Below are 27,186 nucleotides of genomic sequence, written 5' to 3' on the forward strand. Positions count from 1 at the left end.
GTCCCAGAAGCAAGGTGGTTTGCGCCTCTAAGACCTTGTGTTTGTGGTGAGAATTTAATTAAACGAGACTGGAAAGCACCATACAAATGGAAAGTAATAATACTTTTTCTCTCTCCTCGGCCTCCTCAGTCATAACTTCAAATTTCCTTGCAACAACTCCTTTAACTCTCACTTACCCACTTCTGGCTTGATTTTGCACTTCGGTAAGGGCAGGGAGAAGGAGCACCACAAAACAGCCCAACACGGGGCCAGTTCTCAGGGGTCTTTAATGAGCGGAGGTGAACCTGGGCAAGGCCAAAGCCTGGTCTGGTAGAACTCTGCAGGTAGGACCTTTTCAACCTCTAGGACTGGGACAGTGACATGGCTTTCCCCCTGGGGACATTCTAGTTATAGTCATTTTTCCATAGTTACAAAAGTCAAGCTGGCTAGAGATGCTAAGAAGTCTAAAGCCAAAATTATATGGACAAGAAGAGTGAGGCAGGGAAACTTCAAGATTTCCATCAAAATGCTGAGGAGCCGTTATTGTGCCTTGTGGACTTAGCAGCCACAGCAACTCCTTGCAACTGTGGAGTGGAGGCGAGGCCAAATCTTTGCTTTCCTGACCGAACTATTGAGTAGTCACCTGGATGTGGAGAACTACTACTGTTCTAGAATCCACGAAACCAGTGATCCTTTGCTAAAATTCTTATTCAGGAGTGTTTCTTAATATTGTTATACATAATAAGGGTGTCCTCTGTAAGTGAAAACACCCCAATGTAGAAAATTTAACGTGAACCAGCATTTGCTTGTATATAGATTCCATCTACTTTTCTCCTACTCCAGATGTGCACTAGTATATAAATTCAATTCCTAGACTCTCAAGCAAGAATAAAAATACCACATCATATAATTATGATACCATTACAAATATACCTCCATTGCATTTGAGCTATTAACATTTTTTTGGTTTTATAAAGAGTAAACAAAACAATTCATTTCATTATTACATTGCCTTAAAATACAGCATCCCTGGCTGGGTGGCTCAGCTGATTGGAGCATCATTCCATACACCAAAAGGTTGAGGGTTCAATTCCTGGTCAGAGCACATACCTAGGTTATGAATTCAACCCCTGGTCATGTTGCCTATGGGAGGCAACCAATTGATATTTCTCTCTCATATCGATATTACTCTCTCTCTCTCTCTCTCTCTCTCTCTCTCTCTCTCTCTCTCCTTTCCTCTCTCTAAGAATCAATAAAAACATATCCTCAGATGAGGATTTAAAAAAATAAAACAATGTGAAATAAAATGAAAAATTAATAACAAACTAAAACCCACGGGATATTAGTTAAGAGTTGTCCACTGTAGGACAACCCTTCTGGGACAGTGCGGAGACCTAAAACCAAGAATTTCACCTGCCTGTTTTCCAAGAACATGGTGAGCAAGCTCACAGGTCAGGCAGCCTATCATCTCCTCTTCCTCACTTATTGGTTGCCTTCACATAGCAGATGTTCCAGGCAGCTACAGAATAGCTCTATTGTTCCCTCTCCACTGTCTCACCAGGCACTATCCTTCCGCTACCGTGGAATATATAAGATTATATTCTCTTATAGAACTGATTTTAACTTATTAGATTTATGATGCAACAATTATGTCAACAGAACACACTGTAATTACAGAACCATAGGCTTTTTAAGGGAGGGCCACTGAAGAGGAGGGCCAGTGTATGAAAGCAGACATTGCCTCAATCCCAATCTCACCTGGACCAAAGTCATTCCCCATTCCCCCCCGCCCACACACACACACCTCCCCAGCTTTGGCTGAATCAAGGAAAGAACAGAATTGGCATCTGTAATTATGAAGGCATGGCAGTCACAGAAGAGATAACTCCAGTTTGGGAATTTCAAACAACCCATGAGATTTCTCTTTGCCCAGCCAGAATGCTGATATGACCCCTGAAAGTCCTTTGCCTCATTTCCACATGGCCTCGGGCTAGCTTCCCTTTCTGGCCCAGTTTCCAAAGCAAAAGAGGAGGTTTTAGAGCCAAGTAGCAGCATAAGAGGAAAGAAACCAGAGCTGCCACCAACACAGGCTGCAAATGAAATCTCGTGGACACCCAGATACGAGTATCTGTGGATAGTTATTAAAACATACATTTCTGACACTGGTGTTAGAGAATCAAGGTCTTTTGTTCTATTAGGTTTTTTTGTTGTTGTTGTTGTTTTGTTTTTTTTTAAAAAAAAAAGGCAGAAAAAAGAAAATATAGAGGTACAAAGAAAAATTTTTATGTCCCAAAACATTGTCGTATACTCAGCAATCATTTATTGACTATACACAGCATGCTTGGCATTACCTAGATGGTGGGATTCAGGGATAAATAAAGAAAACATATTCAATGATTTTGTGGTTTATATTCTAAGATGGATACAATAAATGTACACATATAGCTGAGAAGAAACAAGGAACTATACAAAAATATTTTTTTAAATCACACAAATAATGCATTTTTGTCAAAGAAAACATAATGCATTTTTATCAAAGGACACAGCTTAATAATATTACTCCCTGCTATTAGCTGTTCTTTCTTCTGTTTCTTCTCTCTTCCCCTTTTGCTTCTCTTTTTCTTTTTTACTGCTATGATTTAAATCAGTTGTTCTCAGACTTACATACTCCAGAAAAAAAAGTTAATTTGGGGTGGAGGGCATAAACACAGAGCTGGAAATTTTGCAGATACCAAAGTTTTATTGAAGATACAATAAATGTTTTATTGATTGATTTTTTTTTTTTTTTGAGAGAGAGAGAGAGAGAGAGAGAGAGAGAGAGAGAAACATCAGTTTGTTGTTCCACTTATTTATACATTCATTGCTTGATTCTTGTAAGTGCCCCAACTGGGGATTGAACCTGCAACCTTGGCGTATTGGGACGATGGTCTAATCAACTGAGCTACTCAGCCAGGGCCAAGAAGGGCATTTTTTAAAAAGGAAAACTACATCTAATTACACTAGCTTCATTTAATTAAAAGAATATGTGATGACATCCATTCAAGTATAAAGCACCAACACCAGGTCCTTTCACATTTGATTGAAAATGTGGAATTATAGAACAAGAAGAATTCTCAGTAACAAGTAGGAGGAGAGAAAAGCCCTGATGGGTCAAAAATGTAATGGAGAATAGAGGTTGGAGATGACAACGATTTTTCATATTTCACACTTTTTACTAGAGCCAGACCAATTTACCTGTAACAATGCAATAACAAAGAACCAAGGCATGTCTTTGTCTTGCGTGTAGTGGGTGAGATGAAGGCGGACACCATCAAGAATCTTACAATGATGTAGGGATAACTGGAAAGTCATCCAGAAGTGTTACTATGGGGGAGTTTTGCTAAGAACATAATGCTGAGACAAACACTTGTGAGAAAATTACTTTTTTAAGAGAGGCAGAAAAAGAGAAGAAGCCAGAGGCCAAGAAACAGGAGATAGTTGAAGTGCAGATCAGGGTTGCAGCAGCTGAAAAATAAAGTACAGGTCTGAGACGTTCGAGGGAGAATAAAGTAGCAAAGCTCTGACAGGCTCCCTGAGCAGAGGGATGTCTGCGATGACTCAGATGTCACGAGTGCGACCGGGCGGGCCAGCAGCAGGACTGCCCGTGCAGGGAGGAAGTAAGAGAGGAAATGATGCATGAGGCAGCTAGGAAACACTGTAAAGCTACATTTCTGCGGTTTCTTCAGCAAAAATGCATGTGTCAAACATTCTGCACCTTGGTTGAAATATAACTGAGAATAACTACATATTAACGACACACGCTTTGAGATAGCATGTCTAGGAATGTGTGTGAAGGAAAAAACATACTGAGGAAAAAAGTCAACAGTGGCTAGCTCTGCAGGAGCATATGTGACCTTTAACTTTCTTCTTGGCATTGTTAGTTATTTTTTTTCAAATGTTCTGTCATGAGAATGCTATTTTGTTGGTATAATTTTTGAAATTCCCTAACTGCCTATGTTAGAACATTGCGTGTTTATAAGTTTCATGGACACACATACACACACGAAACATGTCCACCTACTTTAATATTCTGGAACTTCTAGCACTCAGAGGGTGAGGGGGGTACCCCAAAACACCACGACTATATCCATAGACACCCTGTAGATCATCATGGCTGGCCATCTAGTGACTTTCACATATAAGACATGTAACGGAAGTACACAGATTGGTCATATGTCGGGCAAAGTTTATCATGAAAGCCGAGAAATTTCAGCCCACTAAATAAGTTCTTTCACCTAAAGCCTGACACTGTCAGGGGCCAACATCATAAGGAACTTTTCACCAAGACCCGTAAAAAGCAACTTTAGGATTACATAGGCTATCAGCCCTGAAATGTTCTAGTATTAAATAAGGTGCTTCACGGTCATAAGGAAGTGGAATAGGTACTTTCGAAGTAAACAGGCCAAGCCAGTATGCAAGCTCATGAAACAGAATGGCATTCTTCCTACCGCAAGCTCAGGCTGTGGACAGTAGACATAGTAAAGTCACTAAGACAACAGACTCCAGAACAGGCTGCGGGGTTTTGAACCCAGTTCTACCAATTTCTTAGTGTCTTGAACAAGGTTCCATCTTGAACAAGGTTTTTTACCTCTGTGCCTAAGTTTCCTCAATTATAAAACAGAGATAATAATTATCCCTACCCTCATAGTATTGTGAAGTATAAAGGAATCAGTATTCACATATTGGATATTCTCTAAAGCACACAGGGCAGTACTAGACAAATACAGGGCAAATAAAGATTAGCTATTGTTATATATTTTTCACCATAAAAAAGCCCAGCCTTCTCAAAATTATACTGAAAAGCAATTGTAAACTGTTAATCAAATTGGTGACCATTTGATACAGCTTTGCCATATTCAAAAATACAAGTTGCTTTCTTCCCTTCCCACTTCCTCTTCGTCGGTCCATCTCTGAGCTACATACAAAGATTAATCTGATCGATACTAGAGTTCCTCAAAAATAACGGCATCCCAAGAGTGAGCGGCTCAGACGGGTTTTTCCCCAACGTATCATGCTCTTCCTTGCTTGAGCCCTCCCCTAGGAAACCAAAGAAACTCCTTTACTCAACAATCAGTGTGTTGGCAACAACTTTCAAAATCAAAAGCAAGTTGACTTACTGTAAAAGAAAATTCTGTCCTAAAGTAAAATGAAATAAATACGTTTATTACAAAAGGCTGTAATAACTAGATCTCCCTGGGCAACACAGCCTCTCAGAACCCAGTTCAGAGAACTTCCTCCTAGTGAACCTGTCTTCCCATCCTCTTCGCCCCCATTCACCAGAGGCCTCCTGAGCATGCCACACGCGATTATCAGGGAGCACTAGAAAGGCAACCCACTCCACCCCAAAATCTGACCAATGACAGTAGCTTCTAGCCTAGTATTCCACCAATAAGGTGCCAAACCAAAGGTTTCCTGGTAGGTAAGCTGACAGATGCCAGAGGCTTACCCAGAATTCCCTCGGCTCCTCACAAGTAGTTGACTTCTTCCAAGGTCATCCTCTTCCCTGGGCTACTAGGAAAGCCAACCACTTGGATATTCTAGCGAAACATAGGCTGAAAGCTTCCAAATCCACATAACTGCAACCACGATTTATATACTCTGGCTTTCTCCAGATTCACATTTCTTTCAGAAATCAGGGGAGTCACCTTGTCAACTTTCATTGAATTATCTCCTAAAAACCATTCGTTATAAGCACAAGTTTCATCACTTCATGATGTCAAATGGCTGCAAATGCTGAGCAAGCACTATGCTTACTTGTTAAGGATCAGCCCAGCTTCTACATACCACACCCTCAAGACTTGCAACTCTAATCCAGGGGTCTCAGGGGGGAAAAAATCATAAACTACCAGTTTCCAAACTTACTAGTAACTGCAAATGGTAAACTATGAAAATGCAAAGGGTCTGAGGGTCTACTGACAGAGCTTGTGGCTGAAACCTTGGGCCCATAGAGTTAAGAAAGTGCTCTCTGCCTGTCTGGGGCAGACAAGCCATAACTTCTTCCTTCTCTGCGTCACCAGACCCATCCGGACACCCCAGCTCAGGCTCAAAGCCCTCTCCTCAATGCAGGTACTTTCCTACCCCAAAACCAAATCCTGCCCAAACCACTCCAACAAGATGAAACTTTCTCTGATCCTCTTAATTAAATGTAAGATGTCCTTCCTCTGCAAATACCCGTAACAGGTTGTTGATTTCTTCAACCTCCATTATAGTGGTTGTAACTTCCTGTTCTGCATCAGATATGCGACACAGCTCATCAGCCGTAGCAGAAATTAGAAAACCCTTATAGGAGTCGCTCTCTGACTAGCACAGGGCAGAACACAAGTACCTGTTCAACAAACTTCACAGAGGTACCAAGCAGTTTGTTGTTTTTTTAATGATGTCTCATCATTGACAGCTGTACTGGGTAATGAAAACAAACACAGCTCCTACTAGTGACAATGAGTCCATCTTTTGGAGCTTAAGCAGGACTGATTCTAATGTACAGCATCTAATAATTATCTAATAAAAAAATAAAATTAAAATTAAAAACCCTCTATTTACTTCCTTGAGAATCGCAATGTCCCAAGGCCCAGAGGCAGATTCCAAGTCATTCTTTCCATCCAAAAATGTACATGCTGTTACTCTTCTTAGTCTGGAATTTAATGAACGCGCTGAACCAAGGGGGCTAACCTGACATTTCTAGGGGAAGAAGTCGTTGTTACCACTAATGACCGTTCCCCAGACAGGCCTCAGAGGCCTCGTCAGCGGTGGGGAGCAAACTTATCAATCTCTATCACAAAAGACAACAGCCTGGAGAAACCCAGCAGCTACCAGGCAATGACTCTCTCAGGTGAAGGCGGGAGCTTCTCCCAGAAAGGAGAAAAGGACAGATAATGTCTTAACATTTGAAAATTTCTTCAGAGGATTTCAATGAGAAATACAGGGACAATAATCCATTTACATATATATATATGTATAGTTTCAGAAATCATTCCAAGTGTGAAGGCAAAATACACACATAGAGACACCTTCCTATTCCTCTTTTTCATTGCTCAGAAAAATTATACATTTTTCCACTCACTTTTCATGGGGATCTGAGACAACAGCCTCCCTGGATAAACAATTCTTCCCATACCTCCCCCACTCCTGGCATCCCAGCCTTCAAATTTCCATTCTGAATTCTGAAACTACAAAGAGGTTTGACCATTTAAGTCAACTTGTCATTTAACTTTTTAAAATATATTTTTATTGATTTTAGAGAGGAAGGGAGAGGGATAGAGAGAAACATCAATGATGAGAGAGAATCATTGATCAGCTGCCCCCCCCCCCCCCCCCCGGGGATCAAACCCACAACCTAGGCATGAGCCCTTGGCCAGAATTGAACCTGGGACCCTTCAGTCCACAGGCCAATGCTCTTATCCACTGAGCCAAACCACCTAGGGCATAATTTTAATGTCTGTTTTTAAAATAATTACATAAATTCAAATTATGAATCTAATGCTAATAACAAGAAAACCTGGGATTGCTTTAACTAAAGAGTTCATTCATAACATTTTGTTCATCACAAAATCAACACAAACTTCCTGCCCATGTAAATTCATAAGTGATTTGTATGGAAATTATAAGTAGAAATAAAGTTATTTATAAACTGCTAATACTATCTTCACATTAGTATAGTGCTTAAACTGGTACATGCCATTAAAATAAATAAAACCACTGATGAACTAAATATATGCTCATCAGATAGATGCCTCCTACAAATGCTAGTTAAAATGAAAAAGCCTTAAATATCAGATGTATCTTAAGCAAAACTCTTAAATATCTGATGTGTAGATTTTTACTCTAGTCTCAAGTCATCTGCCATTACATGTAACATATATATTCTCCAAATGTAAAATGATTCATGTTCCAAACATAATAAAGCATGATGACAATTCAGAAAGTAAAGAAAAACTGATTATTTACATTACTCACAGGTACAATTTTAGACACTATAAATAATGTTTATTTTCAAACAAATAATTAATATTGTCCTTCTCTGGCATGTAAGGTAATGCAAATAAAATAGTACATTGTGTAAATATTTATTTTGAAAATATTCATGCATAGAAGAGGAAAATATTCATGCATATCAATAATGCAGCATTATATAGATTTGTAGCATTTAATAATGCTCTCAAAAAGAATGAAAACATTTTGTTCTGTGATTTCATGAGCTTAACCACCTATGTCACAATTTAGGAGATTCATGAGGGACCAAACAAATTCCTGATGAAATTCACTCTTTCAATCATTTCTTCAAGATGCTTGGAGTATTAAAATTTCAGGTGAGAATTTAAAGACTAACTCTCTCCAAGCTTTAAAACTTACTGGCCAGAGGTTCCTCAAAACAAAATTTTATAATACACATTTTTAATTTTAGTCCTGTCAATGAAAAATAACAGTACACCTGAACAGGTGTCTCCCTGGCCACCTACCCAGGAAGCTTATTTGAGGAGATGTGAACTAACCAAAGGTCTCTAATGGATACCCCATCCATGTAACTACAGGAATCTTCTCCCACCCATCGTCTGTTTTCAGGTCTCCCCAAGGCCATCGAGGGGTTACATACATGCCTCCCTACAGCCAAGAGCTCTGGTAACTGCTGTGCTTCAGGGTCTCACTCCTTCCTGATCAGCCCTCAGGGGCCTCCAGGCTCCTTGGAGGCTCCTGCAGGCCCCCTCCATTGCCACCTGTGTCTCAGGTACAGCCTCTTCTTGCAGCCACCAGGGGCTGCCTCAGTGCTGCCACTGACAGCACCTCTGTAAGGTGACAGAAGCAACTGTCCCTTACTTCTCAACTGCTCTCCTTTTCTAGTCTCTGCCCATGTTTCTGTTCTTCACCTTGAAGCCCAGGGACACCCCATCCCTCTTTCCCTAGACTGAGACCTCTAGGCCCACTGGCCCGAGACAAAACGCATGGCTTCCTTCTCACCAGAGAGGCAGGTTGTCCAGGGAGTCAAGCAGCCTGACAGGACCCCTTTCTCAAGAGATCCCATCATGTCTGGGTTCCCCAGCAGCACGGAGTTCATATATCCTTCCCCTTTCCTGCACTGGAGCTGCAGACGTAGCACTTCGGGAAGATCGCTCCATGCAAACCATTTTTCCAGGTACAGGGACAATGGACATAATGTCAAGAATCTATAAGGACATGTCAAGGGGCTTAAAAAGGCACAGAATCTTGGGAGACAACTAGGAGAGCATGCAGTCCTCACCCAAAGAACTCTACCTGGTACAGCAGTGCAGGGTGGCATCCCTCGGAGAGCAGGGGCGCTTGGAGTGGGCACAGAGTGCTATTCTTGCTAAGATTAGCCATTTGTGGCAGCAGGACATGTCATGCAGGGACACCTTGGCCTGGGAATCAACTATTTATAAAACGGGTCTAGGTTTAGGACCAAGAATAAGGCAATTCCCCAACCTTTGGCCTCCTGTCAAGTTCCAAATTACTTTGCCTAAAAGTAGGCAAGCTCCAGAAAGAGCTGTGGTGAGCTGATCACTTGGTTGTCAGTTATAAACTGAGAAATCTATTTGCATTGAAAAAATATCCATGGCTAAGCTCTGCAGCCACCCAGCCAGCCCTCACTCACCACCTTCTTCAATCACCTTCTTCAACATTTTCTGTAATTTAATGAAAAGCGCTTTTGAAACAGCAAATAAGCCATTTTATTTTGATACTTTTGGGTGTGTGGTAGGCTAAGACTTCAATGTTGTTGTGGCCCCTGAAGTATTTGAATGACTTTATTAAGTGGACAGAGTTGTTCGTTAGCTAGTGTGTGACATCTCCACACTTGCACAGCAGAAGAGAATTGCTTATTTAGATTCCAGTGGGAAGTTCTCATGCAACAGAGAAGGAAGGTACTGGGACCTTCTGGTTAGGGAAGACCTGCAGGCAATGTAGCTTCACTGCTGTTTCACTGGACTGACTGTTTCAAGAGTTAAATTTGACTATTCAGCTTTTGTAGAAAAATACAACCATCAAATGGCAATGAGGGTGGTGGTAGTGGTGATAGCAGTATATTTTAAAGGCATATCTTGTCACTGTGTCACATGGGAGATTTTTAATGCATTTGAAGGGTTTCCAGTTTATAAATGCCAACGAGTAGAGAGAGAAGAGGGGCCCCAGACTAGGGCTCTCTCCTTCATCCAGTATACAGGTACCTTTACTTCTCCATCAGCTCCTGTGGCCCCACCACAGCCCAGACTGCTGCTCTGAAAGAACCAGGTGACAGCCCTAGCTGGTTTGACTCAGTGGATAGAGAGTCGGCCTACGGACAGAAGGGTCCTGGGTTTGATTCCGGCCAAAGGCACAGGCCCCGGTTACAGGCTTGATCCCCAGTAGGGGGCGTGCAGGAGGCAGCTGATCAATGATTCTCATCATTGATGTTTCTCTCTTTCTCTCTCTCTCTCTCTCTCTCTCTCTCTCTCTCTCTCTCTCTCTCTCTCTCCCCCCCTTTCCTCTCTGAAATCAATAAAAATATATAAAAAAAAAAAAAAGAACCAGGTCACGGCCTTCCACAGCAGACCCTTCCCATGACCAAGGCCCCACTGCTATTCACACCCATGCTTTGAATGCAGAGAAATTGAAGAGAGATAACAGCAGCATCTAGGCCTCTCAATAGAATGCAAAGGACCCCCGTTCAATCCAGAATTGATCCGCACACAAGCTGTATGACCTGAGGCTGTCTGTTCCATGTATGTGAGCTTTCTCTTCTTTAAGACAAGGATAATAATTCTTACCTATGAGGATCAAACAAATTCTATTTTAAACATTGGAACATAGACAGTACTCAATAAATATTTGTTTTTCTTTTCCTCTATGATCTAATTCACCCCAGTTACATGAATAGCTGACCACAAAATGCCAGGAGACTCCTCAGGGCCACACCAAATTATTTACTAAACGGCAGAATTTAGTAAAACTATTTATTACTTTGTGGCAGTAAATGGATGGTATCTTGGGGCCTGAAAGTAGTGAAGGTGATCTCCCAAAGTGCCGACTTTACCCGCAGTACCCTGCTCAGAAACCAGGTTGGAGAACCTTCTTGCAATATCAAAGAGAGCAGAGTTTTTATTGCTATAAAAGTGAACACAAACGACCAATCGAGCACTCCGCTGTAGTTTATCTTGCTCTGTATCTACTTCTAGAATCCACATTCAGTTTACAAAAGTTGGAAACAAATAATTTTGTGAATGACAGAGTGGAGAAGACAGACAGCAGACTGCCCAGGTTCAAATCCCAGCTGTGCCACTTTCTAGCTGTAGGACCTCAAGCAGGTCACTTTACCCTCCGTGCCTCCATTTCTTCAGGTGTAAACTGGGGATATCACCTACCTGCCTGGGTTGTTATGAGGATTAAATGAGTTAACATAGCCTCTAACTTGCCTGAAAACCTATGTTCTGAAAATAAAATAAAATAAATTTAAAAACACTGAGGTTGTCCTATTCTTTTAAATGGAAAAAGTAACATACTACATGACTACCCAAGACCCTCCACCAGTTTCCTAAAACATAACACACAGCAAACCTCCAACACATAATCAACAAATGATCATGTTGACTGCAAAATGCTTAGAATGCTGCTTATTGAAGATCAAGAACTAGTGACATTACATGTTGTTTCTGGGCAGTGACATGGCAGATGTCCTTTGGGCCAACACTGTGTATGTTTTCACAATGTCCACAACATACTAAAAAAAATAACTCGAGATATATCGCCCACATTTGTGTTTAAAAATTCGTACTGGGTTTGCAGGCATACATATAGATGTTCCCTCCAAAAAAACATAAGCTGAAGATTGTCATATTAAAAGACTTATGTGCTGTGAGGCTTGGGTATTAAAAAGTAAACAACATTCTTACTGTGGAAACATGTTCACTAAGGGGAGACCCTGCAGGGAATGCCTGTGTGAGTGAAATGGATGGTGGCCAACAGAAGAAGGGCAATTTAACATTAACAACTACTAAAAATATGTTCCTGATTCCAAATTATACAATGTTTCTGCATATAAAGAGAAAGCAATATTTTCAGATTTCACAAATCGTGTTCCCTGGAACATCAATAATAAGTGTTCTTTAAAAAAATAAATAAAAGGCTCCTAGGAATATGTTTCTTGCCACAACATTTTTTAGGAATTCATAATACATGCTAAGCTATTACATGCTACAAGAAGTCCTGCAGGAAACTTTGTTTACACCAAAACATTAGGCCACAAAGCCCTTTTCCAATAGAACACCTAGTAACAGTGTTCCACACACAGTTTGGGAAACAAAGATCTAACAATTTGGCTTATTGTTTGAAGAGATTTTGCTTTAAGCAGATTAACAAACTCTTAAGCTTGACTGAAATCTATAGAAAGCTATTAGAATGGGCCTTTCATTTTATGGATACCTAGCCTGGACTGTGATTTCAAGCTTCAGGCTTCAAACTAAGCTCAAAAGGGAATACAGTTGACTCTTGAACAATGGGTGGAGGAAGGGGAGTAGGGGCACCACCACCCCATCCCCCACAGTCGAAAATTGACTTATAACTTTTGACTCCCCAAAAACTTAACTACTAATAGCCTATTGTTGACCTGAACCCTTACAAATAACATAAACAGTTGGTTCACATATATTTTGTATGATTCATGTATTATATACTGTATTCTTACAATAAAGTAAGCTAGAGAAAAGGAAATCATAAGGTTCGCCTGTGGGGGTTTTTTCAAATTGTCACAAATCTCCAACAAATTTTCCAATATATTTATTGAAGAAAATCCACATATAAGTGGGCCTGCACAGTTCAAACCCGTGTTCTCAAGAGTCCACATGGGAGCTGCTCTTGGCACAAGCATGTACGGCAAAGGCAAGAGTAACAGCAGCGCTGTCCCGTCCAGCAGCCAGGCCTGGGAGAAGTTAGCACTCTATGTATATGAATATCTGGCCCATGTGGGAGCTCAGAAATTGGCCCAAATATTTTCATCAGAGATAAGAGGGGGGGAAACATCACATTAGGGGAGCCACCAGGATTGTTACATTCTTGGTGTATATTGTGGAATCTCTACTGTGCGGCTCCAGAAATACAGGAAACATGTGAACATTCAAGGGAAGCAAAAGCCTTCCATGATGATAGTGCTGCAGCAGCTCCCCAGTCCAGTGCCAAGAACCATTCCCCCAGGAGATGGCATGCCAGTAGGTCCTGTACCACCAGGGTCCTTTCAGCCTTTTATGTCACCTCAGTACCCTGGAGGTCCAAGACCCACAGTGAGGATACCTACTTAACCAGGCACTTGGAGGGGTCCCAGGAAGTCAGCCATCACATCCCAATAGAATGGGCCCAAATGGACAACAAGGACCTCCAAATACGGGTGGGCCAATGCCTAGAATGGCACCTCCAAGAGGAATGGTCCCTTAGACCACAAAACTATGGAGGTGCAATGAGACACCTCCTGAATGTTTTAGGTGGCCCTAGAAGGCCTAGAATGAACATGGGTCCAGGTGGTGACAGACCTTGGCCAAACCCAACAAATGCCGATTCAGTACCATACTCCTCAGCATCTCCTAGGAACTATGTAGGTCCCCTGAGACATGGGGGGCCATCAGGAACACCCATCATCCTAGCCCAGCAGATCTAACCAACTCTGCAGACAACATGTATACATTAATGAATGCAGAACCTGCTAGACATAACAAGCCTAATTTTCCAATGGGCCCTGGTTCAGATGGACCCATGGGTGGAATGGAGTCACATCACATGAATGGCTCTTTAGCCCCAGGAGGTATGGACAGTATTTCCAAGTTCTCTCCTACTTGGAATAGCATGACAATGAGTGTGTAATCCATCACCAAGTCTCTTCATGAAAACCACAGTGAGTCAGCCCTTCACATAACTACTAAGGAAGAAAATTATTCATCACACTGTACAGTTAAACAAAGGAATCTTAGTCACACCAAATCAACCTTTTTATTTCCTGGTCTTCCCTATTTTGTGAAGAAAGTGCGTTCCAATGTGATTCAAACAACCGCACAGAGCAGCATGTAAGAATTACCCTAAAATTAACTGCAAATAATTATCTGTGTATGTGTATGTGTATGTGTATGTGTATGTGTATGTGTATGTGTATGTGTATGTGTATGTGTGGGAAAGAGAATGTATTATATATGTGTGTTATATGGTCATATACACATGCATACATTGACCCACAGGACACTGTAAAATATTATCACATGACATCTTAAATAGAAATAAGTAAGGACTTTCATCCTATCCCTTTTTCACACTTACATTTTCATTTTTAAAAGTTGTTCCTTCCCCTCCCTGAACTATTTTGTGCTGTGTATATCACTGCTTTATGAATGTTATTTTTTAAGGTGAATTCAGATGCTATTGTTTTGTATATGCCTGCAATCATAGAGAGGAATAAAGTAGTTTATTTGAGAGCTTTCATTAAATTGCATCTGATGCAAGTTATCCTGGTGGGGAGGAGTAGGAAGAGTCAACTGTAGTTTCTTTCCTTTGCTTGCAAAATGGAGATGATATGATTATCAATCTATAGTATAGGAATGAAAAAAATTTAGTGAAAATGTGGTTCTCTAAATGACCTAAAATCTGAGGAATTAAGTCATCTGACAAAACATTACCATCATTCCAATAATTTAAATTGAGGCAGTAGGTTCTTACAAAAACAATGACAGTCTTAAACTGAAATACAATGTATTTTTATTTTATTTTTTATTTTTTTTATGTTTTATTGATTTTTTACAGAGAGGAGGGGAGAGGGATAGAGAGTCAGAAACATCGATGAGAGAGAAACATTGATCAGCTGCCTCTTGCACACCCTCCACTGGGGATGTGCCCGCAACCAAGGTACATGCCCTTGACCGGAATCGAACCTGGGACCCTTGAGTCCGCAGGCCAACGCTCTATCCACTGAGCCAAACTGATTAGGGCTACAATGTATTTTTAAAGAAATGTAAACATATTCTAATCTAAAGGTACAGTTTTTTAAAAATTCCCTTTTTTAAGGGAAACACACTCTCCCGGTCCCCTGGAGTTCAGAGGTTATCCTAGCCATTTATCTCCCTCCTTGCTGTGAAGGAAGTGTGGCAAGAAGCAAATACAGTTTAGTAATAGTCATAATAAAGCACAGGCTTGTAAATAAGGAAGAAAGGAAATCCTGCAATGATGCTACTGAGGTATGAAGGCTCAATTATACCTGTTACCAGAAAACTGCTAAATGTAACCCATGTGCTGGGAGGAGAAAAACCAAGTAATTCAAATACTAATAATTAATTTTTATATAGCCTCTGGGATGTCTTCCAAAAGTACTCTATCATCTCAAAAATATCATGTACTCCAAAGTACTACATTTGTGACCAATAGTCCCTTAGCACAAATATCACTGGATAGATGTAAATAAATAAGGGCCTTTGGCAACTTTGCTGCTATCAAATAAAAGGAACATGTTCTTTGCAAGGAGTATCTCATTTCCCAGGACTCTATTCTTCCCAAATTCAAATTTACATCCTTTTTTGAAAAATATTTTTTAAGAATCAAGCATAAGCTTTTGGTGGAAAGAAAATAAAAAAGACCTAAATTAAACTACAAATAATAAGAACTCAACCCTTCCAAAAATATCAAATATCAACTCCCAAATATAGGATATGGAATCTATCTACTGCTAAGGATAAAGAAAAATTAGGGTAAAGAAAAATGCTCTTCTAGTGGAGAATTCTGAAGTCAAGCTCCAAGGAACGGAAGTTTCTATATTAGCGTAGAAGCTAGTAAGCCCAGGAAAGGCAGATAAGGGCAGATGCTTGTTGCCTACTGATGATGGCTTCCCTAAGTGCAAGCCATTCCCTCACTCAGAGGTGAGGTCTATTCCACGATCTGGAATCTGAGTTGGCCAATAATTAGTTTGCCAATACATTATGGCCAGGTGGCACTGAGTAACTTGGGAAGCTAGGACCTGAGAAGCCTGGCAGGTTCCACCCGGACGTTGTAGAATGCTCGCTGTGCAGGAAGTCTGACTACCCTGATACCACCATGCCAAGAGGAATTCCAAGCTGATCATGTGGAGAAGCTGTGCAAGCAGAAAGAGATGACCCAAACAAACCCGGACATAAAGAAGCTTTGGTGACCCCGCCTCAGGCCTCTTTGCTTGATGGCCCCCAAGAAAGAACTTGATTACTATATAATCCTTCAGAAGCAAGAAAGAAAATTATTTTAGACCACTAAGTTTTGTAGTAGTATGTTACACAACAGATAGCAAATAACCACCTTGACTTTCAAGATAGGGGTCACAAGGTCATGGTGCCTGGGCCAGATCTCACTTGCAGACAGAATTTGTCAGGGGGGGCGGGGGGGGGGGGGGAGGCTTATTCAGTATTGTAAAAATTCTAGCTAACATTTTCTAACAAAACCCAAACTTTTATGAGGTCTGTATTTTTCAGTCATCAACTTCACTCATTTAATACATAATCTACCAGCCCTCTGTTCTTAAATACATGAACTTTTCACGAAGAAACTGGAGCAGCCCTAACTGGTTTGGCTCAATGGATAGAGCGTCGGCCTGCGGACTCAAGGGTCCCAGGTTCGATTCCGGTCAAGGGCATGTACCTTGGTTGCAGGCACATACCCAGTAGGGGGTGTGCAGGAGGCAGCTGATCGATGTTTCTCTCTCATCAATGTTTCTAACTCTCTATCCCTCTCCCTTCCTCTCTGTAAGAAATCAATAAAATTTATTTTTAAAAAAATTTAAGAAAAAAGAAAAAAAGAAACCGGAACAAAAGATTAATACACTATACAATTACATAAAATATCCAGTGTAATGATACTGTTTGATTATGCTATAATACAGAATGATGAGAAAATGCTACAATTAAAAAGAATTTTCATCTGGAAATACTAAATCATATATATCCATGTCTTAAATAACAAGTAAAAATATTAATAATCAATTATTTAGTTTAAAAATATACATACAAATTTACTTCTACCTTGATCCAAATAACTTCTATCAGATGATAGATCATAGCTTTGACTGTATTATTTGGACCAGAGAGAAATAAACAGACACACACTCAGTAACTCTAGTAAAAACATTAATTATAGAATAAGTTGGTCGAGTTACATGTTTCTAGACCACCTATAAATAGCCAAAGTTCCTTTCAACTTTCAGTTGCCAATATCTTTCCTTACCCAAACCAAATCTCAATTACTCAACCACAAATTATTTAACATTTTATACCTCAAAAGAGAGAACCATGCCACAGCTTCCTAAATATGATACTGAAAAAGTTGTTTTAGAATCCATTTGAATTATGTGGGAAGCTCTTCAGAGCAGGAATTCTTACATTGATCTATTCTAGGCTTATCATTTACACCCAGCAAAGCCCTTCACAGCTGTTTAGTCAAAGTAGATACTTTTTAAAATAATTTAAAAGTTAATAAATTCCATATTTACATATCCTAAATGTCTATCTAACTTACCCAAATCTCTTTCTAGGTAGGATTTTAATTTTATGCTGCTCATCAACAATATATGATCCCTACTATTTGCCTCAAAATAGGGATGGTACCTGACAGACTTTAGCATGGAGGGATTCACCAGATCCCTACAGCCAAACCACCCAAACTTCAACATTCTTATTAATGTGAATCCCAGTATTTTTCTACACACTTCCAGTTTCATAGCAGCAAGATGTTAAGCCATTTATTTCCCAGTTTATTAAATTAATTACATCATATAGTTTTAATCTGACTCAACTAGGATAGCAAAACCATATATCAATTTCCACCTCCTTAAATTTTCCAAAATAAATGATGCATTTAAACATGCCTAATCCCTAATGGGAGACAGGCATATTTAGGAGCTGTGGAAGACGTGTTTATTGGGGTGTCCAGAGCTCCCTTGTATCACATTGTACTCAGAAAGATAAAACTAAAGGCAGCAAAGGACACAGCACCTTCACTTCTCAGTCCACAATGGTCCTGAGAGGCAACAAAGAAATATTGAAAGATAACCCTCAACTTAGTTGAAGATTTTATTTGGGTTTGAAACATTTATTTCTAAGAATGTTATTAGATAGTAGTTATATAGCAGCAATGCCACAAATAAATGGTGTTTGGGGTTTCTCTGGCTGGTGAACATAAATCTATTAATCCATAAAATGTCACTACTGAAGAATTTACAGCTCCGTGGAATTTAAATATAATTTCTGCTATCCCCTCCCCCACCCCCCCTTATTGAATGCATTTCTAATTGGCATATGTCTCTCTTCTGCCTCCAGTTCAACTTCCTCTAGATACCCTCAGGGAAAAAGTCCCCAGTCGCTCAGAGAGGGAAGCAAGCAGGCTGCCCTGGTGAGCCATTTGTAAGCAGAAGTTGCTGAGTTCATAGCAGCTTCAAGTACAAGATGTAGGGAGGGCTTTGAGAAGAACTGGCTAAGCAGACAGTTTCCTAGCTCAGGGCCCAGTGCGCTGCAGGCATTCAAAATAAATGTATCATGTATGATATAGATGAAGAAAAAAGTCAACAGCTCCGTTTTCAAATGTGTGCACTAAATGGAAAAGGGGGCGGAGCACAGGGATCAGGGGAACTGGGTGGGGGAACACATTCCCCCCAGATCTCTGCCATGGATATCACACCCAGCTTAGCCCTGCTCCGTGAAACAGCACTTCTTGGTTATGAGATCAAGAGTTGTTCATAAAGCACATAAACATGTTGTAAGGGCAACAAAGATGAAAAACTATCCTTCCTTTAGATACTTGAGTTATAGTGATTATTTTTACCTGTAAGAATTCAAATAATCTAAAGTCAATTTGCTCATTGAAGAACATGAGCAAATAATTTTTTTCTTGCTCTACATGACAATGATTTTCCATCTTATTAAGAGTACAAATGATTTAGAAATTTACATCTGCCCAAACTACACTATGAAAAGCAATTCAAAATAGTCACCTGAGCCTAACATTCAATATTTTAAAGCCCTTCTTGGTATTCTTGGTCATTATTGAAATAAACATATTCTGAGATATTTTTATAACTCATTTCACAAATGTTATTTTTAAAATTTAGACGTTACACTCCATGTGTATTAAAGCAAACATGCTCTTCCCAAACCATTTACAAATCAATCTCAAAAATCTGACAGCCCTGAATCATCATAGATAATTGTTGTGCTTTATATCAAGCACTCTTCTAAGTGCATCACATGTATTAACTCATTCAAGACTCATAAACTCTTGAGTAAGGTATTATTATCCTCAGTTTGTAGAAGGAAAATAAACTGAGGCCCTACAACATTAAACAGGCTGTCCAGGACTCTGACCTGGAAAGCCTAGCTCCAAAGTCTGTGTAATCACTACACTCCACTCCCTCTCACATTCATTCACTCGGTCCTTCATTTAAACTTTTATTAGCATGACAATTCTGGTTTGGTGAAATGTCTAGGAAAAATTTAAGATATTGTACTGAAAAGGATTTACAAAAATATTCCTCATCTGTATATTTTTTAAAAGCCTCCAAAACTACATGTTTTATCTTTATAATAATTAACTTTGTGAGGCAGACAAAGCATTGTTATGCTCATTTCATAGGTGAGGAATCAGATAAAGGTACGTTGTCCTAAATGGCTTGGCCACGATACTACCTCCCTTCTACAGGCTGCCCTACCCACCAACTACTTAAAAAGACCCCAAAAATCCCCAAATGGTCAAATCATGGGCTGTCTGAGGCAGCTCAGAAAGATTCATTGGCAAATATGATCCTCCTTCATAACGTTGAAGTTATAAAACAACAATATGGGTCTGCTGGCTATGATATGTAAGACGATAAAGGCAACAAGGCTGAGACGACCATTAAGAGACATGCTCAAGCTCAGAATGATGAGATGATTAGGCCAGTGGACTAAAGAATCTCAAAGAGAAAGCCGGATGCCACATGGCCAGTCACAGAGGGTAGAAGACCAGCAATGCTTCCTTTCCCTATGACCCAGATGACTGCAAGAAACCCTGTTTTCCCTAAAGACGCTTAAGAGTTCTTTGCAGCTAAAAAGCAACTACCAAAACACATGTGTAAAGGCAATAACATTTCACACTTCCTTTTAACACAGAAATTTAGATACTTAGGGGACTTGAGTATGAGAAAGGCTCCAGATGCAACACTGGTCACACACGTCTCCATGGTTTCTGTTTATTTCTTGCAAAAAAAAAATAAGGGAGGAGGGGAGGGTGGAGGATAAACTTGGCCAGCTCATAGCAACAATCATAGAAGTCAAATACTTGCAACAATAACGATTTTTTAAAAAATAAAATAAAAAGAATTTATCAGAGTCACCCAGACATCATCCCTTTTGCTCCCTCTGCCCTAACTCACTCCCAAGATCTTTATTCACCCCCACTCTCCTCCCATAAGGAGACTTCTTATTCTCTATCTCTTCTTATCAAAATAAAAATGTCATTAAATATCAATACCAATCAAAGGCAGCCAAGGGAGTGAGACCTCACTGATCTATGACCATGGGGCACAGGGAACTTCCACTGCAGACAAGTGCAGCCTTGGCCTCTAGAATAGTGGGGTCTTTTTCTAATGTGTGAATGATGCCCATGTTTATAGATAACAGGGAATCTATATATATAAAAGGCTAATATGCAAAGTGTCCCCTCAGGAGTTGGACTGGGAGACCGAGAGTTCGATTGCTCACTATGACATGCACTGACCACTAGGGGGTGGCACAGAATGAGGAAGGCCCCAGCCAGCAGCCAGGGAAGGAAGGCCCCGGCCAGCAGCCAGAAGGCCCCAATCAGCCCTGATCGCCAGCCAGGCCTAGGGACCCTACCCATGCACAAATTTCATGCACTGGGCCACTAGTTTAAAAATAAGAGGGGGGAAAATCATTTTGCTGGTCCAATTATTAAAAACTATTTAAGCCTAAATGCCATCCAATCCAATAGCAATCAATTGTGCATCATTAAATGCATTCATTTTTATGAGTTCATTTTGCTGCAATATTCTTAAAAGCCTGATAAATACTAAGAACTTAAAACATAAAAAGGACAAACATAAACCTTTAAATAAGCACAAGCCCCACTTAGAAAAGAGAGAGATACAGTGCAGGTGAGCAAAGAAAGAAGTGGCCATGGGTACAAGGCAAAGTTTGCAGCAGTGTTTTGGGGGGAGGCGTGTCTTGAGATTTATGAATCCTTACATATGAGAGGCATAAAGATAACATAAGTTCTTTACGTTAAGATAGCTTTAAACAGGCCCACAAAAATCACAAGCCTCACAGATGAGGGCAGTTAAAATTCAAATAACATAAATAATAAAGGTAAGACCTGCCCATTTGGAATACTGGGTGTGTCTTTTCACAATTCAAGAGAAAAGTATAGATAAGGCTTCTAAACTATATGATAGAGAAAGTATGTTTCTATAAAAGCACTCCCATGTCATGAAGTAGAGGAGTAGGTTGATTCAGAAAACAGTAATCCATAGGTAGGTTAAAAATGTTTTGGTCACCAAATCCTACAAAATTAGAATGAGAAAACATGCCCTAAATTCTAAGGTTAAAAAAAATAAGAAGACATGTAACTTCCATATTGCATTGTAAAAAGTTATAGCCATCCCTTCCTTCACCAAAAATATTCATAATTTCAGATAAAACACAAATTCAGAAGGAAAAAACTCTACTCATACTTTAGCACATAGCTGTTTTGTTTTTTTTAAATGCTGTGAATTTGTGTAAAAACTCTGACTCATCAAGAATGACAATACCTTTTCCTTAAAGCTTCTCTCAAGTCATGAGTCACATGTCCAAAACTGAGCTTCAGATCTTGCCCTGTCTACCTCCCTTCACTCTGGGAGTCTTCCCGATCTAAATCAATGGAGTTGCATAGGCCAAACCTTGCAACAGTCTTTAGTCTCATTTGCTCATGTACCACAAACATCAGGAAATCCTACAGGCTCTACCTCCGAAACATTTCATGCGCACCACCTCCACTACCTAAACAACTAAAACCTTGGCCCAGCAAGCCATCACCTTACCTCCTGAGTAGTGTCTCTCCTTCTACAGACTACATTCAACAAAACAGCCAGAGGGACCTTTTAAAGCCAAAATGTGCTCTGTTTCCCCATGTTCAAAACCCTCCCCACTCACTGGCTTCCCATCTCACTTAAAGCAACATTAAAAGCTGTTTCCCTAACTCTTACCCCCATATATCTGCAAGGCTCACCTGCTCATTTTCCACTGTGTACCCTCCTCTCCCAACCCAGGTGTTCGTTTTCATTGCATTCCCAGCTCCTAGAGAACTGTCTGACACACAGTATGAGCTCAGTAATTACATGTGGAATGACTGAGTGACCAAATGGTTATGCTTACTCAGCAAGTTGTTAGGACCCAGAAATAGGTAAGCCTTACAAAGTCAAGAACTAAAGCTAAGTATATGAAGATGGCAGTCGACTTCCATTTGGCCTGTAGGCAATGGTAGTTCTTAAAGGAGGGAACCATGGAGGCTGCCAAAAGAGGACCCACCCACATTCCATCTTGCCCTAAAAGTCAAGGTTGCAGGCCTCAGTGTGGCCCACCCATGCCCCAAGGCAGGCCTGCTAACATTAGTTCAACTTGTAAATGTGGCTCCGGTTCAAAAGGACACTTCCAAGGTCTTTCAAACTCCAAGGACTGAACTTTAACATGATGGTTAATTTTCAGTTATGCCATTTTTAGTTAAGCACGTGGATTACAGCCATATTTCTTAACACATGACAAAATATTTATGAAAATGTAACATAATATTTATGTTATATGGTGCAAGGCTCAATCATTTCCTTCCTTTCCTTTACGTGGTGTTAAGGACAGAAGCAGCTAGCTATGAACCAGGCACGTTTTGTGGGCTTTGCATGGATCATCCCACTTAATCCTCCCAATGAAGGGAGAGCTGTTATGAAGTTCAACTTACAAGCAGAGAATTAACACTTCTCCACGACCACACTGCTAACAAGGGGCAGAGCAGAGATGTGAACCCAGGCACGTTGGCCCCAGAGCCCAGAGTTTCAGGATGTACATCACGATGACATAGTGCCTCTTGGTTCTGCTTATTCAGCACCAGTGGCACTTGTGGTCAACAAAACAAGACCCTGCATCACGAATGCTATACATTTATTCATAAAAGACATTCTTTAAAAACCTCAGATATCAACTAGAGTTAAGTCCAATAAGAAGGAAAATATCTTTGAGGTCAATGTTTATCAAAAATATTAGCTAAAACGGATGCTAAGCAAACAAAATAGTTTTTCTTAAAAAGACAGGAAAGTCAAGGGAGAGCAGTAAGAATAGACAAAATGCACTATTCTTGGAAAAACTGCTTTGCAAAGGTAAACATTAAGAAATCTGCTTGAGCCCTGGCCGGGTTTGCTCAGTGGTTGGAACATCGGGCCCTTGGACTGAAGGGTCTCAGGTTCAATTCCGGTCAAGGGCAAGTGCCTCGACTGCAAGCTCAGTCTTCCTCGTGGGAGGACAGGGAGTGAGAGAGGAGAGCAGTCAATGTGAGAGATACATCGATGATCTCTCTCCTCTCTCTGTCTCTCCCCCTCCCTTCCACTCTCTCTAAAAATCAATGCAGAAAATAGCCTCGGGTGATGATTAACAAATAAATAAATAAAAATAAAGTGGTTTCTACAACCTCCATCCCCAAATATTTTTAAAAATAATAATAAATAAAAAGAAATCTGCTTAAAAATCAACAGGTAAATAAAGTCTTATAAATATAGATACTCATAAAGTGGTTTCCTTTGTAAACATTTGACTGTGTACAAGTCAGAACAACTAATATTAGCATATTTATTTAAATCCTAATGTTTAAAGGAGAAAATATGACACCCAAAAATTGAAAACAGGATTCAGTAAATATTTGAGAGGCCCTAAGAGTAGGAGGAATTCTTTTCCTGGAAACATTCCATCTAATGAATGTTTCCCGATTGAGAGGGATAATGCAATAGAGGGAATTTTAGATGCACAGGTAACTTACAAAAAGATTAATTCCCTACTATCGAAGTTTTTCCAAAGATCAAATAAAATAGGGCTTGGTAAGGTAAGGTTAAAAATCAATCACTTTCTATAAATATCCTTAATCATACACATAGTCCTTTACACCTTTCAAATGGCATATACATGAGTTCATCTTACTAAACTAAAAGTTTGATTAAGTAACTCATCAAAGCTCCTATTATTTTGAGACAAAATCTTGCAATTAGCCAAGTTAGATTTCTGCACTCCCTCCAGCAACTTTTCAATAGGTGGTAGTGGGGGTGAGGGTAGGGGTGGGGAAACGGGGATCGGAGGACAGAATCTAACTTTTTCCTCTTTTTAAGAGTTTTATTTGTTTGGGTTTGGTTTGGCCTTTTGAAGAGCTTTTTAAAATAGGCATCAACCATCACCTCTGTATCTCTGAGCCGCTTCCCACTGGCTGACCAACCTAGCCAGAACCAAAGTCCCACGCATTCCTTCCCCCACCATCCTCAGCAAGTCAAATTCTGAGCCCATCCACTCTCAAATCACTCCTCCCTCCACTCACCCCCTCCCACCCGCTTGCACTATCTCAACCCTTCCAGGCTAAACAGGGTACCTCCCAAAGTAACACTAAGCTTATCTGATAAACTATTCCATGCTTAAGGGGAAAAGCTACTAGGGACTGGCTCTCTTCTCTCCTCCCTGCCTTTCCTCCCAGCTGTCAAATCAGAGCTCCCATCTTCTCCTGCCGACATTACTGTCCCTAGGACTCGAATTCGGTGGTGAGAATTTGGGGTCAGTATGCACAAGCAATATGGCAGCCAGCAGGAGCCCCCACTGCGTGAGCAGTGCCCAGCCTGCCACCTCAGTGCCTCCAGATTCTGCTTTAGCATAGGCTGAGAACGGTCTGTTCCTCTCTTATGTTCTCTCAACCCACATCAGGCTGCAGAACTACCAACACAGGATAAAGCCTCCAGAACTGGATATGCAGCCCCAGGCAAAGGCCTAAAGACCCACAGACCATGCGACAACCAAATCCATTCCTGGGGGTTGGCGTCCTCAAGGTGAAAATAAAAAGTCTGGCCTCACTTCCCTAAGGTTCCTTCCACTCTCACAGTAAAGATCCAAGAGGCAGCTCAGCTCCTCGGGCCACCCAGAGGAGAATGTCCCAGGAAAATATGCCAAGCTTGCACATTCTGGCAATTTTGACTGTCATGTGGACTCCAAGTTATGAAAGGTATGGGGCTGGTGTCACAGACTGCTTACTGCTGAGAGGTCACATCACTGCTCCACAAAAGAGAGATGAAAACACTTATGATCTCACAGAAAATACTTAAAGCAACAGAAAATAAAATGGAAACATGCCTAAGGCCCAGGAGGCAGGTCCCTCATGTCTTTGGAAATGAATTCATTCTCAATGGGACACATACTGTGGTTGCTACAGAAGAAAAGTTCTGGTCAGCCTGGGTACCTCAGGCAGAACATAGCAGCCAGCCAGCCATTCATTTGATTTGACCTCCCCTTCCCTATCCCCCACCCCCCGCCCCCATTTGGGGATTTTAAAACAAATGAAAGAAGGCATTATTTCAGCTTAAGGCATAAGCACAAGTCAGTCACATAAGAACAAAGGAGGTTTTATTATCACATTGAACGTCATGGAGGAAACATGCTTACTGACAACTACTTTAGTGCTTTACACAATCAGGTTAGCATTTGCTTTTTGCAAGCGTCCAGGCTAATATTTACAATTTCTATCTAAGGCTGAGGTGAAAATATTCGGATAGTGAGAAGGTCATTAAGGGAAAGAAGGAAAAAAAAAAAAAAAGTCCTTGAAAACAGAACAAAGTACACAGATAGAGGGAAAGGTACTCCGCACCTCAGTGGTCTGTGGAACATTTGCCCTTTCCACCTATAAAGTGATTTAACATTAACCACGTTTCTCTGGCCTCACTGTACTATCTTCCCACAAAAACTCTTTTTTGAAAGCCCCCGCCCCCACACACGCACACACCCAAATCCACATACACAAAAGAATATGAGACACACCGCCCCAGGCAGTGTCTTGGGCTTTTTGCCTAAGAAGTTTGCTTTCAGCAAAGGAGAGAGGGAAGAAAGAAAAAAAAAAGACTCTAACAACAACAGCTTGTACAGTGAACACCCCCCCTGCTGCTGGCACACTTTCCCAACTAACAGTTCCAGCGCTGAGCCTTGAGCCCATTCAAGAATTCCACCTCATAGGAAGTGTTTCAAATATAGTCATTTGATCTTTCAGCATTTGCAAATGCACCTGCTAAGCAACAAGTCTGACAGCCGCAGCCTCAGCCCTCCCTCCCCGGCTTTCCCAGCAATTATGTGAGGGGTTTCCGACTTGGACTAGATGAGATAGATGCAGAGTCCATGAAACCCCCGCCAGACACGTCTGCAGCTGCAGGCGGCCAGGTTCCGCATGCGGAGTCCTTCCTCCGGCCCCGCGCCAACTGCCCTGTCACTTCTTTCCTGGAGCAGGTGAGCGGTTTTTTGTTTTGTTCTCTGGCTTTCAAATGCCAGGGCTTACCTGGAGGTGGCTTCCTCCCCTCCCTGGCCATGGCTCTCCCCCACGGCCCGATCCTTGCTGCTGTGGTGGTAGGCAGTGAGCACGACTCCCTGGGAACTGGAGAGCCAGCTCATGGTGAGAGAAGGGGCATAATTTCTGCGATCCTGACACTGAGAAGGGGAGTGAAGTTCCTGGCTCGCCTGGCAACTCCGTTCATTAGCATCGGCCAGCTCCTCCTCCCGAAGCCAGCGATTCACACGGGGGGGGCGGGGCCTCTCCCCTGAAGGGCTGCCCGGCTGTCCAATGGGAAGGGCTGTGACTCAGTATTGTTTCAGCCCGGGGCCATTCCAGTGTGAATGCTTTAGTTAAGAGATATAGGGGTGGAGGATTACTTGTTGCCACCACCCAGGAGAAATTCAAATCTGATTCAACTGCCAGGCTGTAGACTCCTCTCATCACTGTAAGCAGAAGCCGTCTTGGCTAGGAAACAATGAGCTACCGCAGAGACTTTTCCCCTTCCCAATTCCTGTTTCCATCTGATAATTTCTGCTACTTCATGTAACATGAGTAAGGGCATTTCTTAACCCCTTCCCGGTCAGCGTAGCAGAAACCAATGAGCCTGCTGCAAAACTGGGC

The 27,186-nt window shown here is 41.1% G+C and overlaps 1 protein-coding gene and 1 pseudogene across 1 annotated transcript in view; one reads left to right on the plus strand and one right to left on the minus strand.

Moving 5' to 3' along the window:
- The window catches only part of ARHGAP18 (Rho GTPase activating protein 18), a 122,289-nt gene extending 95,514 nt beyond the window's left edge, over window positions 1–26,775 (minus strand). Inside the window, exon 1 of the mRNA XM_036316993.1 lies at window positions 26,572–26,775. Within this exon, the coding sequence (XP_036172886.1) occupies window positions 26,572–26,684 (113 nt within the window). The 5' untranslated portion in view covers window positions 26,685–26,775. The remainder of the gene's footprint in view (window positions 1–26,571) is intronic.
- Window positions 12,867–13,851, plus strand: LOC118660036 (annotated as a pseudogene).
- Window positions 26,776–27,186: the final 411 nt, after the last annotated feature.

Source organism: Myotis myotis, unplaced genomic scaffold (assembly GCF_014108235.1).
Source record: "Myotis myotis isolate mMyoMyo1 unplaced genomic scaffold, mMyoMyo1.p scaffold_m19_p_7, whole genome shotgun sequence".
Lineage (NCBI taxonomy): Eukaryota > Metazoa > Chordata > Mammalia > Chiroptera > Vespertilionidae > Myotis > Myotis myotis.